This window comes from Opisthocomus hoazin, chromosome 28 (genome assembly GCF_030867145.1).
Source record: "Opisthocomus hoazin isolate bOpiHoa1 chromosome 28, bOpiHoa1.hap1, whole genome shotgun sequence".
NCBI classification, from domain to species: Eukaryota; Metazoa; Chordata; class Aves; order Opisthocomiformes; family Opisthocomidae; genus Opisthocomus; species Opisthocomus hoazin.
Genome location: NC_134441.1, coordinates 3,660,992 through 3,674,254, shown reverse-complemented (window position 1 = coordinate 3,674,254; position 13,263 = coordinate 3,660,992). Strand labels below are relative to the sequence as shown.

The window sequence follows — 13,263 nt, the reverse complement described above, 5'->3', positions numbered from 1 at the left end:
CCCGTGGGGACGGTGACATCCCCCTGGGAATAAAGATGCTCAGGCCACCTCGGTCCCCGCGGCGTCGGTGGCAGCGATGGGGGGACAGGCCGGGGCAGGGCGAGCGGTGGCTCCCGGCGCCCGCGTCACGGCAGTGGGGTGGCCGGCGTTGCGTCACCGGCTGGTTGGGGACGGGGACGGGGCGTCCCCAAGGGGGGTGACGCAGCCAGCGGGGCTGCCCCACAGCCGGGAGCCTCCCGGGTTCGGCTCCTTCCCGGATTCGGTGGCGGCGGACGCCTCCCGCCCGGCACACCCCGAGCGACGCCGGCACCACGTGGGACCGTGGGACGGGGTCATGGGGACATCGGGATGGGACACGCGGGGGACTGTGGGGATGGGGCACGTGGGCACAGCAGGGACAGGGGGTGCATGGCCCCGGGGAGCAGGCATGTGGGCACCATGGGGACCGGGCACAGGGGACACTGGGGGACAGGGCTCATGGGGCCATGGGGATGGGACACACGGGCACCATGGGGACAGGGAACAGGGGACACTGGGGACAGGGCACAGGGACATCGTGGGGACGTGGCACAGTGGCACAGCAGGGACCGGGCACTGGGGACGGTGGGGACAGGGCACATGGGGCCATGGGGACAGGGCACGTGGGCACAGCAGGGACAGGTGTACAGGACCCCAGGGACCGGGCATGTGGGCACCACGGGGACCAGGCACATGGGTAAGACGGGGACAGGGCTCGTGGAGCCATGGGGACAGGGCACAGGGCACCGTGGGATGGGGCACAGGGCCCACCCCCGGGGCACGCGGCGGCGCGGGCCAGGGGACCCTGCGGGACGGGGATGGCGGGGGGCACCGTGGGGACAACGGCACGGGGAGCGTCCCAGCCACGGTGACTGCGGGCGTCGCGGGAGGGGACACACACACGGGGGACAGAGGGACCGGATGGCGTTTTCACCATCGCCCCGCGTCGCTGTCACCCGTCCTCCCGCCGCGCAGCACCCGCCCAGCCCCGCTCGCTCCCGTACAATTACCGGGGCGGGCTCTGCCCCCCGCCCTGCCCGGCCCTATAAAAGCCACCCCGTCACCGGGGGGGGGACAACACACAACGCCGGGGACACAGGACGAGATTCGCAGGTATCGCTGGGGACGAGGACAAATTGGGTCCCACTCGGGCAACAGTCTGAGGGTGTTCACTCTGGAGCCTACTGACAACCAGGACCCTGTTGGCAACCAGTACAGCGGTAGTGTTAGTGGGGGGGACTCACAACCCTGAGGACACAGGACGAGATTCGCAGGTATTGCTGGGGACAAGGACAAGCTGGGTCCCATGCAGGCAACGTTCTGAGGGCGTTCACTCTGGAGCCTGCTGACACCAGGACCCTATTGGCAACCAATCGGGAGAGAGGGAGTGTTAGTGGGGGGACTCACAACCCCGAGGACACAGGATGGGATTCACAGGTGTCGCTGGGGACGAGGACAAGCTGGGTCCACGCAGGCAACCTTCTGAGGGCATTCACTCTGGAGCCTACTGACAACCAGGACCCTGTTGGCAACCGGGAAACAGGGTTTGTTAGTGGGGATCTCCCACCCACGTCACCCACACGCTCCCTTCTCTCTCGCACAGGCCCAGCCATGTTCCGCGCACCCAGACCTGCCTGCAGGTGAGCGATGACGGGGCGGGGACGGCGTTCTCCCTCCTCTCCTACCCGGGCCTTGCCTCACCTGGCGCGGCGCCCACCCTCACCCCTCTCTCTCCCCCCCGCCCCCTCCCGGGGCTGCAGCGAGGCCGAGGGTCCCAGGGACACCCGGAGTGGTCCCAGGTCCTGGGGCACCCGCTGGGCATCATGGCGCGGCTGAGCGCCGAGACCGGGGACGCGCCGGAGTCTGTCATCGACCCCGACATGGTGGCCTTGTTCGAGGAGTTCCTGGGGAAAGGTAGCGCCCGGCGGGCACGGGGGCCCTGTCCCCACTTGTCCCCTGTGTCCCCGTGTCCCATGTCCCTGCATCTGTCGTTGCCCCCACGTGCCCTGTCCCCGTGTCCCCGTGTCCCCCATCCCCACGTCCCTGTGATACCTGCCTGCCCCCATGTCCCCATGCACCGGTGACACCCCCTGTGCCCCCCCCATGTCCCCATGTCCCCAAGTCCCCCATGTCCCCACCAAGTGCCCATCACTCCTGTGTGCCCCATGTCCCCCACTCCCATGTCCCTGTGACTCCCCACGTCCCCATGCACCCATGACGTCCCTGTGTCCCCTCCTTCTGTCCCCGTGTCCCTCTGTCCCCATGTCCCCCAGCCCCACATCCCTGTGACTCCCCACATCCCCATGCTCCCATGATGTCCCTGTGTCCCCTGTCCCTGTGCCCATGTCCCCCAGCCCCACATCCCCATGCACCCATGACGCCCCTGCGTCCCCTCCCTCTGTCCCCATGTCTCCCAGTCCCCACGTCCTCCATCCCCACGTGCCCATCACTCTGTGTGCCCCATCCCCATGTCCCCTGATCCCACGCCCCTGTGAGACCCCACGTCCCCGTGACACCCCGCATCCCCGCACCCCCGTGACCCCCGCCCCCATGTCCCCACGTCCCCGTGTCACCTGGCAGAAGAATCGGGGGACACGTTGATATCCTCGGCGGAGACGAAGCCCCTGGCGCAGCCCTACCACTACGTGGTGCGGGACACGGAGCAGAAGGGCATCTGCCTGCACAACGGGCTCCTGGTGGCCACCAGTTTGCAGGGTGCCAACGCCGCCCAGGAAGGTGGGTGCCCTGGGCGGGGAGGGGGTGGTAACCCCACCCATGGGGTTCTCCCACCCACCCACCCCACCCTATCTCCTCCTAGAACCCATCAGCGTGGTGCCCAACCGGCACCTGGAACGTCGGCGCTGTCCCCTCATCGTGGGCGTCCGTGGTGGCACCCTGGCTCTCTCCTGCGGCACCGGTCCCGAGCCCCAGCTGAAGCTGGAGGTGAGCGTGGGGGACATCATGGCAGGGGGTGGTGGCCCAGGGTGGAGGGCACCCACAGGTGCAGCAGCCCAACATGGGCAACCCTAGGTGGGAGCACCCAGAGGTGGGGCAACCCAAGGTAGACAACTCAAGGTGGGGGCACGCTGGGGTGGTAGATGTCTAGAGGTGGGACAGCTCAAGGTGGACAGCTCAAGGTGGGGGCACTCTGGGGTGGTGGATGTGCAGAGGTGGTCAACCCAAGGCAGGCAACCTGAGGTGGGGGCACACAGAGGTGGAGAGTTGCAAGGTGGGTCAACCCAAGGTGGACAACTCAAGGTGGGGGCACCCTAGGGTGGTGGATGTGCAGAGGTGGGTCAGCCCGAGGTGGATCAGCCCCAAGGCAGGCAACCCAAGGTGGGAAACCCAAGGTAGGGGCACCCTGGTTGTTTGGCACCCAGAGATGGGCAACCTAGGGTGGGCAACCCAAAGTGGAGGCACCCTAAGCTGGTGTCATTCCAAAATGGTGTCACCCGGAGGTGGGAGTTCCCTGGGATGGCATCACTCCCTGATGGCATCACCTGGAGGTGGGGGTTCCCCAGGGGGTGGCACCTTGAGGCAGTGTCACCTGGAGGTGGGGGTTCCAGCGTGCCTTCCCCCCATGATGGCATCACCCGGAGGCTGGGGTTCCTCGAGCTGGTGGCACCTGGCGACAGGGGTCCCTGGGACGGTGCCACCCGGGGGCCATGTCCCAGCGGTGCCACTCCCCATTACAGGAGGTGGGGCTGCTGGACCTGTTCTCGCGGGGGCCGAGGCCACCCCTACACCTTCTACAAGACCTTTGGTGGCACCACGCACACCTTCGAGTCGGCGCCTTCCCCGGGCGCTTCCTCAGCACAGCCCCGGGCCCGGGGGAGGCCCTGAGCGTGGCCCCCCCTCCTTCCATCACCGCCTTCTACCTGCGCCGCAAGTGACCGTGGGGGCACCCATGGGTGGGGGGGGACACCCGCGTGTGGGGTGCCCTCCCCCCCGGGGAGGGGGAATAAAGTGATGGAGTCCATCTCAGCTTGTGGTGTGTGGGTTGTGGGTGAAGGATCGGGCCCCGTGGGACAGGATCGGACCCCTTGGGGCAGGATTGGTCCATGGAGGGGCAGGATCGGGCCCCGTGGGGCAGGATCGGCCCCATGGGGGCTCAGGATCGGGCCCCGTGGGGCGGACCCAGCGGCTGGCGCCGCCAAGGGGGCGTGGCCTAAGCGAAGGGGCGTGGCCGGGCTCGGGCAGTGTTCTCCTCGCCCCGCCCCCGGCGGGAGGGGCGGGGGGAGGAAGGGGGCGGTGCCGGCGGCGGACACGCCCCGCGCGGCGCGCGGCAGTGCCGGTAAGGGGAGGGGAGCGGGGGGGGGTTGACACGGGCGGGACCCCCGGGGTGTCTGCGGGGTCCCCTTGGGGCCCCCCACAGCCCTGATCGCTCCCCAGGGCCCCCTCCCCCGGCCCTGGAGGGCCCCCCCAAGCCTTGAGGGCCCCCCCAAAAACCCTTGGGCCTCCCCCCACCCCTGGGGCCCCCCCATAACCCTTGGGGTCCCCCCCGGCCCCTGAGGGTCCCCCAAGGCTCCTCTGGAGCCCCCACAGATCTCTGGGTCCACCCCTTGGGGTCTCCCCCCCACGCCCCTTTGGGGTCCCCCCTACACCCCTTGGGGCTCCTCCAACCCTTGGGGCCCCCCCCCAGCTCCCAGCAACCTTTTGGGTTCCCCCACATCCCTTGGGGTCTCCCCCACCCTTTGGGATCCCCACCCTCAGAGCCCCCCATAACCCCTTGGGGTCCCCCATAGACCTTGGGGTCCTCCCCAGAGCCCCCTTAGAAGCCTTGGGCCCCCCCCCATTTTGGAGTCCCCCCGCAGCCCCCCCATAACCCTCTGCGTCCCCCCCCCCACCCCTTTGGGTCCCCCTGACCCGGTGGGGGGGGGGCTTATGGGGGGCGGGCGCAGGGTTTGGGGGACCCCTCCCCCACTCCCAATGCTGCAAGAAGCCCCACCCTTGGGTGCCCCCCCCCTCGGGACGGGGGTGCTGCGGGGGGGGACACGAGTGGGTGAGCCGTGACCCCCCCCACGCCCCCCGTGCCCCTATAGTGGCTTCTCTGATGGCTGCTATGGGGTTGTGCTCCGCGGCGTGGGGTGCAGCCACCCCCCCTCAGCCGGGGTGGGGTCGGTTGGGTGCCCCCCCCTCCCCTCCCTTCCCCTTTCCTGCCCCGGCAGGGCCGGAAGCCGGCGGCGGTGACGCGGGTGACGTGGGGGCCGTGACGCGGGGGCCGGGGGGGTGACGCGGGGGACGGGGTGCGGGTGCTGGGGTGCGGGTGCTCGGGGACCCCCCCCCACTCCTGCCTGCGTGGAGGTGCCCACCCTGACCCCCTCCCTCCCTTCCTCCCCCTCCCCAGGCTCTCCCTCCTCCCTCCTCCTCCTCTTCCTCTTCTTCCTCTTCCTCCTTCCACCCCTCCTTCCTCCGCTGATCCCTCCCTTCCTCCTTCCCTCCCTCCCGCCTCCCTCCCTGCATCCCTCCTCCAGCCTCCCTCCCTCCTTCCTTCATCCTCTCTCCTCCCTCCCTCCCTTCTTCCTCATCCTCCCTTCCTCCTTCCTTCCTCCTCCTTCCGTCCTTCGTCCCTCCCTCCTTCGTTCATCTCTCCTCCATCCTCCCTTCCTCCCTCCCTTCCTCCTTCCTTCCTCTTCCCTCCCTCCCTTCCTCCCTTCTCTTTCCCTTCTTCCTCCCTCCTCCCTCCCTCTTTCCTTCGTCCCTCCCTCCTTCATTCATCCCTCTCTCCTTCATCCTTCTTTCCCTCCCTTCACCTCTCCCTCCCTTCTTCCTCCATCCCACCTCCCTCTTTCCTTCATCCCTCTCTCCTTCATCTTTCCTTCCCTCCCTCCCTCCTTCTCCTGCCCTTCTTCCTCATCCTCCCTCCTTCCCTCTTTCCTTCATCCCTCCCTCCTGCATTCATCCCTCTCTCCTTCATCCTTCCTTCCCTCCATCCTCCCTCCCTATGTCCCTCCCTTCTCCCTCTTCTTCCCTCCATCCCTCCCTCCTTCCTCCCTCCCCCCGCCAGTGCAGGGACCCCCACTCACCCCCTCTCTCCTGCCCCCCCCCAGGGCAGGACCCACGGCCATGGGGCCCGGCACCGGACGCTGGGCAGGACGGGCAGCTGCCTGCGCAGGACGCCGTAGCGACGGGCACCGTGCCATGGAGCCAGCGGGCACCCCCGCCACCCCCTACCCCTCACCGCCACCCCGCCACCCGCCGGGTCCTGGCTGCGCAGGACGCCATCGTCTTCTCAGGGACGGGTGCCGAGGGGGTGACCCCCCTCACCATGGCACCCACCGCGGCACCCAACATGGCGCCCAACATGACACCCGGCATGGTGCCCAACATGGCGCCCAACATGGCATCCAACATGGCATCCAACATGGCACCCAGCATGGCACCCAACATGGCAGCCAGCATGGCGCCCAACATGGCACCCAGCATGGCACCCCAGCATGGCACCCAACATGGCATCCAACATGGCGACCAACATGGCACCCAGCATGGCGCCCAGCATGGCACCCAGCATGGCGCCCAACATAGCGCCCAACATGGCACCCAACATGGCACCCAGCATGGCACCCAGCATGGCACCCAACATGGCATCCAACATGGCGACCAACATGGCACCCAGCATGGCGCCCAGCATGGCGCCCAGCATGGCGCCCAGCATGGCACCCAACATGGCGCCCAACATGGCGCCCGGCACGGCACCCAGCATGGCGCCCAGCATGGCGCCCAGCATGGCGCCCAACATGGCGCCCAACATGGCACCCAACATGGCGCCCAACATGGCGCCCAACATGGCGCCCGGCACGGCACCCAACGTGTGCCCGGCGGCCCCGACGTCTTCTGGGCCAGCCTGGTGCGAGCCCAGCTCTGCGTCTGGGAGCTGCAGGGAGCCATCGAGGGGCAGCCAGACGGCGGCGACCACGACCACCCGCCCCAGGACAGCTGGCACCACGGCCACGGGGCCGCCAGCGCCGTCACGGCGCGGAGCGCCTCGCAGCAACGGCGTGGGCCTCCTGTGGAGGAGAGCGGCTCGCACCAGCGTGTGCCCACGGGTGGGAGCACCTGGCCCAAGTTCAAGCCCACCGATGGGAGCACCTCACCCAAGTTCATGTCTATGGATGGGAGCATCTTCCATGAGCACCGAGGCCAAGGATGTGCATATGAGAGCACCTTCCATGCGCCCATGGGTGAGAGCACCTCACCCAAGTTCATGTCCATGGATGGGAGCACCTTCCATGAGCACCAAGGCCGTGGATCCACATACGAGAGCACCTTCCATGTGTCCACGGATGGGAGCACCTCGCCCAAGTTCACGTCCACGGATGGGAGCGTCTTGCCCAAGATCATGCCTGTGGATGAGAGCATCTTCCATGAGCATCAAGGCCGTGGATCCACATACGAGAGCACCTTCCATGTGTCCACGGATGGGAGCACCTCGCCCAAGTTCACGTCCACGGATGGGAGCGTCTTGCCCAAGATCATGCCTGTGGATGAGAGCATCTTCCATGAGCATCAAGGCCATGGATCCACATTCAAGAGCATCTTCCACATGTCTACGGGTGGCAGCATCTCACCCACGTCCATGCCGTTGATAAGAACATCTCACCTGAGTCCGTGCCCACGGATGAAAGCGTCTTCCATGAGCACCAAGGCCCTGGATCCGCATATGAGAGCATCTTCCACGTGTCTGCAGATGGGACCATCTGCCCCAAGCCCGTGCCCGTGGATGGGAGCATCTTCCATGAGGACCAAGGCTGTGGATACACATATAAGAGCATCTCGCACGTGTCCACGGGTGGGAGCATCTCGAACGAGGACCGTGGGCATGTGCCTGCAGATGGGAGCATCTCACCCAGGTCGATGTCCATAGATGGAAGCATCTCCCCCATGTCACGTGCTCACGGATGAGACCATCTCACAGGAGCATGCGCCGATAGATGGCATCATCTCGCCCAAGACCACACCCACGGATGAGACCAACTCATCCAAGTCCGTGCCCACAGATGGGAGCATCTTGCATGAGCACGTGCCAAAGGATGGGACCATCTCACTCAAGTCCATGTCTGTGGGTGGGACCATCTCACAGGAGAACATGCCCATGGAGGGGACCTTCTTGCCCAAGACCATGCCCATGGGTGGGACCATCTTGCAGGAGAACATGCCCATGGAGGGGACCATCTTACCCAAGTCCATGCCCACGGAGACGACCATCTTGCTCAAGTCCGTGCCCATGGAGAGGACCATCTCACAGGAGAACGTGTCCATGGATGGGACCATCTTGCTCAAGACCATGTCCATGGGTGGGACCATCTTGCCCAAGACCATGCCCATGGAGGAGACCATCTTGCAGGAGAACATGCTCATGGAGGGGACCATCTCGCTCAAGTCCATGCCCATGGGTGGAACCATCTCGCAGGAGAACGTGCCCATGGGTGGGACCATCTCCCCCAAGCCCATGCCCATGGGTGGGACCACCCTACACCGACCACCGGGACCCCGAAAGCAGCAAAGACGAAGAGGAGGAGGATGATGAAGATGACGACGGCCGCTCCTCCCGGGAGGAAGACGCCGAGGAAGAGGAGGACCTGGAGGAGGAGGAGCCCCACTTCCACACCAACCCCCTCTTCCAGAGCCGGGGGTCAGCACCCATGGGTGCCCACCGCGTGCCCCTCTACCGGCCCCACGGCGCGACCCTGCACATCACCGAGGGGGACGCTGCCGGGGGGGGCACCGGGGGGGCACGGACCCCCCTGTCCCCCCCCTGGACCCCCCCACCCGTTGGGTGCCACCCGGCAGGAGATGACATCAGCAGCGCCGCGCAGCGGGGTGAGTGCGGCACCCCCAGCCCCGGGGGTGCTTTTTTTGGGGGGGGGGGGGCAGAGATGCTGATGGGGACACCCCCCCCCGCTGTGTCTTCTCCCCCCCCAGGACCCCCCCGACCCCCCGGCCTGGCGCTCTCCGACCCCCCGGATCTGCCCCCAGCAGCTGGGGACCCCCCCAGCCCCTACGGCCGGAATGGGGGGGCTGGGACCCCCCCGGCCCTCCGGACCTTACCCCGAGGGGGGGTGACCACGACCCCCCCAGCCCCGGGTACCCCCCTGCTGTCACCCCCAGAGGGGGACACCAGGATCTGTCCCTCCCCAGCCCCCCAACCCCCCCCCTGGGAGGGGGGTACCAGACCCCCCCCGACTCCCCCTGATTTGCCCCAAAGAGGGGGAGACCAGAAACCCCCAACCCCCCCATATCAGCCCATGGGCGGGGGGTTCCAGCACCCCCCCAGCCTCCAGCTCCCCCCCAGCCCCCCCTATCAGCCCATGGGTGGGGGGTTCCAGCACCCCCCCCCAGCCTCCAGCTCCCCCCCAGACCCCTCTATCAGCCCATGGGCGGGGGGTTCCAGCACCCCCCCAGCCCCAGCTCCAGCCCCCCCCAGAACCCAGCCCCCCCCAGCCCCCCCTATCAGCCCATGGTGGGGGGTACCAGCCCCCCCCAGCCCCCCAACCCCGCCCCAGCCCCCCTATCAGCCCATGGGCGGGGGGGTTCCAGCCTCCCCCCAGCCTCCAGCCCCCCCACAGACCCCAGCTCCCCCCCAGACCCCCCTATCAGCCCATGGGCGGGGGGTACCCAGCCCCCCCCCAGCCCTCTGCCCCCCCCCAAACCCCTGTCCCCCTCATTATCGTCCCTGGGGGGTGGGTGCCAGCCCCCCCCCAGCCCCCTGCCCCCCCTCCCCCCTCTCCTCGCTGCCGCCACGGGCTCCCCCGGGAGCGGGGGTGATGGGGGGGTCCCGGGGGGCCCCCCCCGTGCCGGGACACGGCTGTGCCTGGCTGCCGCTGCCCCCGGGGGCTTCCTGCCCGGGGCGGGGGGACGAGGCGGAGGGCCCCCCCCGCCACCCCCCTGCCACCGCGCCCCGCCACGGAGGAGCTGCCCCCCGAGATGGGCGAGAAGCCCCCGCCGGACCCCCCCGCCGGCACCCACGGGTGAGGGACGCCGGCCACGCCGCCTCCCCAGCACCCCCAGACCCAAGTGGGCGTCCCCCCCCCTCCATCCCCACCCCAAAGCCCTGCTGTCCCCCCAGACCCCCCCCCCAGGTCTGTCCGTCCCCCCCCACCCCAAACCCTGTCCCAGACCCCCCCCACCCGGCACCCACCGGTCCCCCAGACCCTGCTCGACCCCCCCAGCCCACGTCTGCCCCCCTATTCCCCATCCACGCCCCCCCGCACCCCTCTCTGCTCCCCCACCCCCCCCGACCCCAAATCCTGTCTGTACGTCTGCCCACCCAGACATGCCATCTGTCTGTCCACCCCTCCGGACCCCCCGGCCCCCCCCCAGCCCCCCCCAGTCCCTCCACAGCTGCCCCAGTCAGCAGGGGAGAATTAAGGGGCTCCCCCCCTCCCAGTGCTGGATGACCCCCCCCAAACCCCCACCTTCTCTGTCCGTCTGTCCCCCCAACCACCCCCCCAACCCCCGACCCCCCCAGTCCCCCCCATCCCCTCCCACAGCCCCCCCAGTCAGCAGGGCAGATTAAGGGGATCCCCCCCCCTCAGTGCTGGATGACCCCCCGAACCCCCTTTTTATGTGTCCGTCTGTCCCCCAAGCCCCCCCAGATGCCTCCCCATCACCCCACCCCCTTGACCCCCCATTCCCCCCCCGACCCCCCAGTCCCCCCCCAATCCCCCCCCACAGCCGCCCCAACCAGCGAGACAGAGCCAAGGTGACCCCCCCCACCCCAGCACTGTCTGACCCCCCCCGTGCCCCCCCCCAGGTCCCCTCGGGGGGGGTCCCCGGTGACACCGGCGCTGGCAAACGGGGGGCTGCGGGGGGAGGCGCAGCGCTTGGCCGCCCGCCTCTTCCACCTCGACGGCTTCAAGAAGTCCCAGGTGGCCGCGTTCCTCCGCAAGAAGTGAGGATGGGGGGGGGCACAGACCCTTTGGGGGGTCCCCGGGGTGGAGACCCCCCCCCAAACTCTTGTCGCCCCCCCCCAGCAATGATTTCAGCGGGATGGTGGCCCGGGAGTACCTGGACTTCTTCCAGTTCGGGGGGCAGACGCTGGACCAGGCGCTCAGGTAGTGATGGGGGGGGTTTGGGGGGGCAAAGAGCCCCCCCCCCCATCCAAATCTGTAGCATGGCTGGAGGGCTGGGAGCTGAGGGGGGGGGAGCTGGGGGGGGAGGAGAGTTTGGGGGGGTTTGGGGGCTGTTGGGGTCCAGGTGGGTGGATTGGGGTTGATGAGGGGGGTCTTTTGGAGTCGGGGGGGGCAAGTTTGGGTGTTCAGTAGTCCAGGGAGGGACAGTTGGGTGTTTTGGGGTCGGGGGGGCAGGTTTGGGGAGTTTTGGGGTCCGGGGAGGGACATTTGGGGTATTTTGGGTCGGGGGGGGGCAGGTATGGCAGATTTTGGGGCCGGGAGGGCAAGATTTAGGATGTTTTGGGGTCCACGGTTGCAGATTTGGGGGGTTTGGGGAGCCGGGAGGGCAGATTTAGGGTGTTCAGGGGTCTGGGAGCAGATTTGGGTCTGGGGGGGGACGGATTTGGGGTGTTTTGGGGGTGGGGGGCGGCAGATTTAGGGGCGCTTGGCCTCTCTTGGGCTCCAGGAGCGTAATTTGGGGGCTTCAGGGGCAGATTTGGGGCTGCCTTCCTCGGGGGGTGGGCAGACCCAGATGTGGGGCCATCTGGGTCCACCGGGGTCCCGAGGGGGGGGTGTCCCCAGTTTTGGGGTCTGGGGGGGTGGATTTGGGCTTTTTTGGGGTGCAGGGGGGGTTGTTAGGGTCTGGGGGGGGCAGATTTGGGGTCCATCAGGCTGTAGACGGTGGAGATTTGGGGTCTGGGGGGGGCGGATTAGAGGGGCAGCGTCTGGGGGGGGTTTAGGTGTTTTGGGGGTCCCGCTGCTATGGCGGGGGGGGCCCCCCAGGTCCTTCCTGCAGGCGCTGGTGCTGACGGGCGAGACGCAGGAGCGCGAGCGCATCCTCAGCCACTTCTCCCGCCGTTACCATCGCTGCAACCCCGGCGCCTTCCCCTCCCCCGGTGAGACCCCGCGAGGGGGGGGACCCCCAGACCCCCCCATGCCCCCCCATCCACCCCCATCCACCCCCAGACCCCCCCCCAAGCTCCCTCACCCCCTCGACCCCGTGCCTCAGTTTCCCCGCTCACCACCCATCCCCTCCCCAGCGCTGTGGGGCACCCCCAGCCGCACCCATTGGGGTGGGGGTGCCGGGTGCCCTCGCCTGGGGGGGACCCCCCCACCCTGACCCCCCCACGCCCCCCCCAGACGCTGTGCACTCACTGACCTGTGCCATCATGCTGCTGAACACCGACCTCCACGGGCAGGTAAGGAAAGGAGGGGGGGGAAATCACCCCCTAAACCCACACCCAGAATTTTTGGGGGGCTCGGGGTGCAAAATTATGGGGGGGCGGAGGGAGAGCACCCACGCCCCCCGCACCCTCCCGCAGCGCCTCGGCCGTGCCATGACCAGCGCCGAGTTCGTGGCCAACCTGAGCGGGATGATGGACGGGGCAGGATTTCCCCAGGGAGCAGCTGAAGGTATTCTGGGGGGGGGGGGGGTGTCACTGAGGCTGGAAGGGGGGGGACACCCCCTTGGACCCCCCCCCCGCACCCCCATTTTCCCTTACAGGCTCTGTACGGCTCCATCCGCAGCGAGAAGCTGGCGTGGGCAGCGTGAGTAGGGGGTCACGGGGAGGGGGATATGGGGTGGGGGGGCACGCCGTGATGCTGAGCCACCCCTATAGGGATGAGGAGGAGGAGGAGGAGGAGGAAGATGCAGTTGGGGGGGGCAGCCTGGCCCCCCCTGGCCGTAAGAAGAGCAACCCCTTCCTGGAGCTGCCGGGGGGGGCCGGGGGCTGTCACCTACCGTCGGGGCTGCTGGCCAGGAAGGTGCTGGCCGAGGCTGACGGCAAGAAAAGTGAGTGGGGGGGGGCTGGGGGAGGGATTCGGGGTGCATAGGGGTGCGGGGGGGGGGCAGATTTGGGGTGGTTTGTGGGCAGATGGGGGGTTTTGGGGCTCTGGGGGGGGATCAGGGTATGTAGGGGTGCAGAGGGGGCAGATTTGGGGTGGTTTGGGGGCAGATTTTTGGGTGGTTTGGGGGCAGATTGGAGGTTTGGGGGGGTCTGCGGGGGGGGATCAGGGTATGTAGGGGTGCAGAGGGGGCAGATTTGGGGTGGTATGGGGGCAGACTGGGGGTTTTGGGGGATCTGGGGGGGATCGGGGTATGTAGGGGTGCAGGGGGGGCAAATTTGGGGTGGTA

The 13,263-nt window shown here is 68.3% G+C and overlaps 2 protein-coding genes across 2 annotated transcripts; both read left to right on the top strand.

Annotated features, from left to right (window-relative positions):
* Positions 1–4,947: 4,947 nt before the first annotated feature.
* LOC142364682 (uncharacterized) lies at positions 4,948–9,373 on the top strand. The gene is made up of 3 exons (XM_075444695.1): positions 4,948–5,020; positions 6,069–8,838; positions 8,941–9,373. Exons 1-2 carry the CDS (start codon positions 4,948–4,950, stop codon positions 7,880–7,882), a joined length of 1,887 nt encoding a protein of 628 aa, XP_075300810.1. The 3' UTR covers positions 7,883–8,838; positions 8,941–9,373.
* Positions 9,374–9,733: 360 nt separating this feature from the next.
* Positions 9,734–12,915, top strand: LOC142364714 (PH and SEC7 domain-containing protein 4-like). Its single transcript, XM_075444786.1, has 8 exons — positions 9,734–9,986; positions 10,772–10,909; positions 10,992–11,072; positions 11,913–12,025; positions 12,270–12,328; positions 12,452–12,542; positions 12,634–12,677; positions 12,749–12,915. The coding sequence occupies exons 1-8, from the start codon at positions 9,943–9,945 to the stop codon at positions 12,752–12,754; spliced, it is 576 nt and encodes a 191-aa protein (XP_075300901.1). The 5' UTR covers positions 9,734–9,942; the 3' UTR covers positions 12,755–12,915.
* Positions 12,916–13,263: the final 348 nt, after the last annotated feature.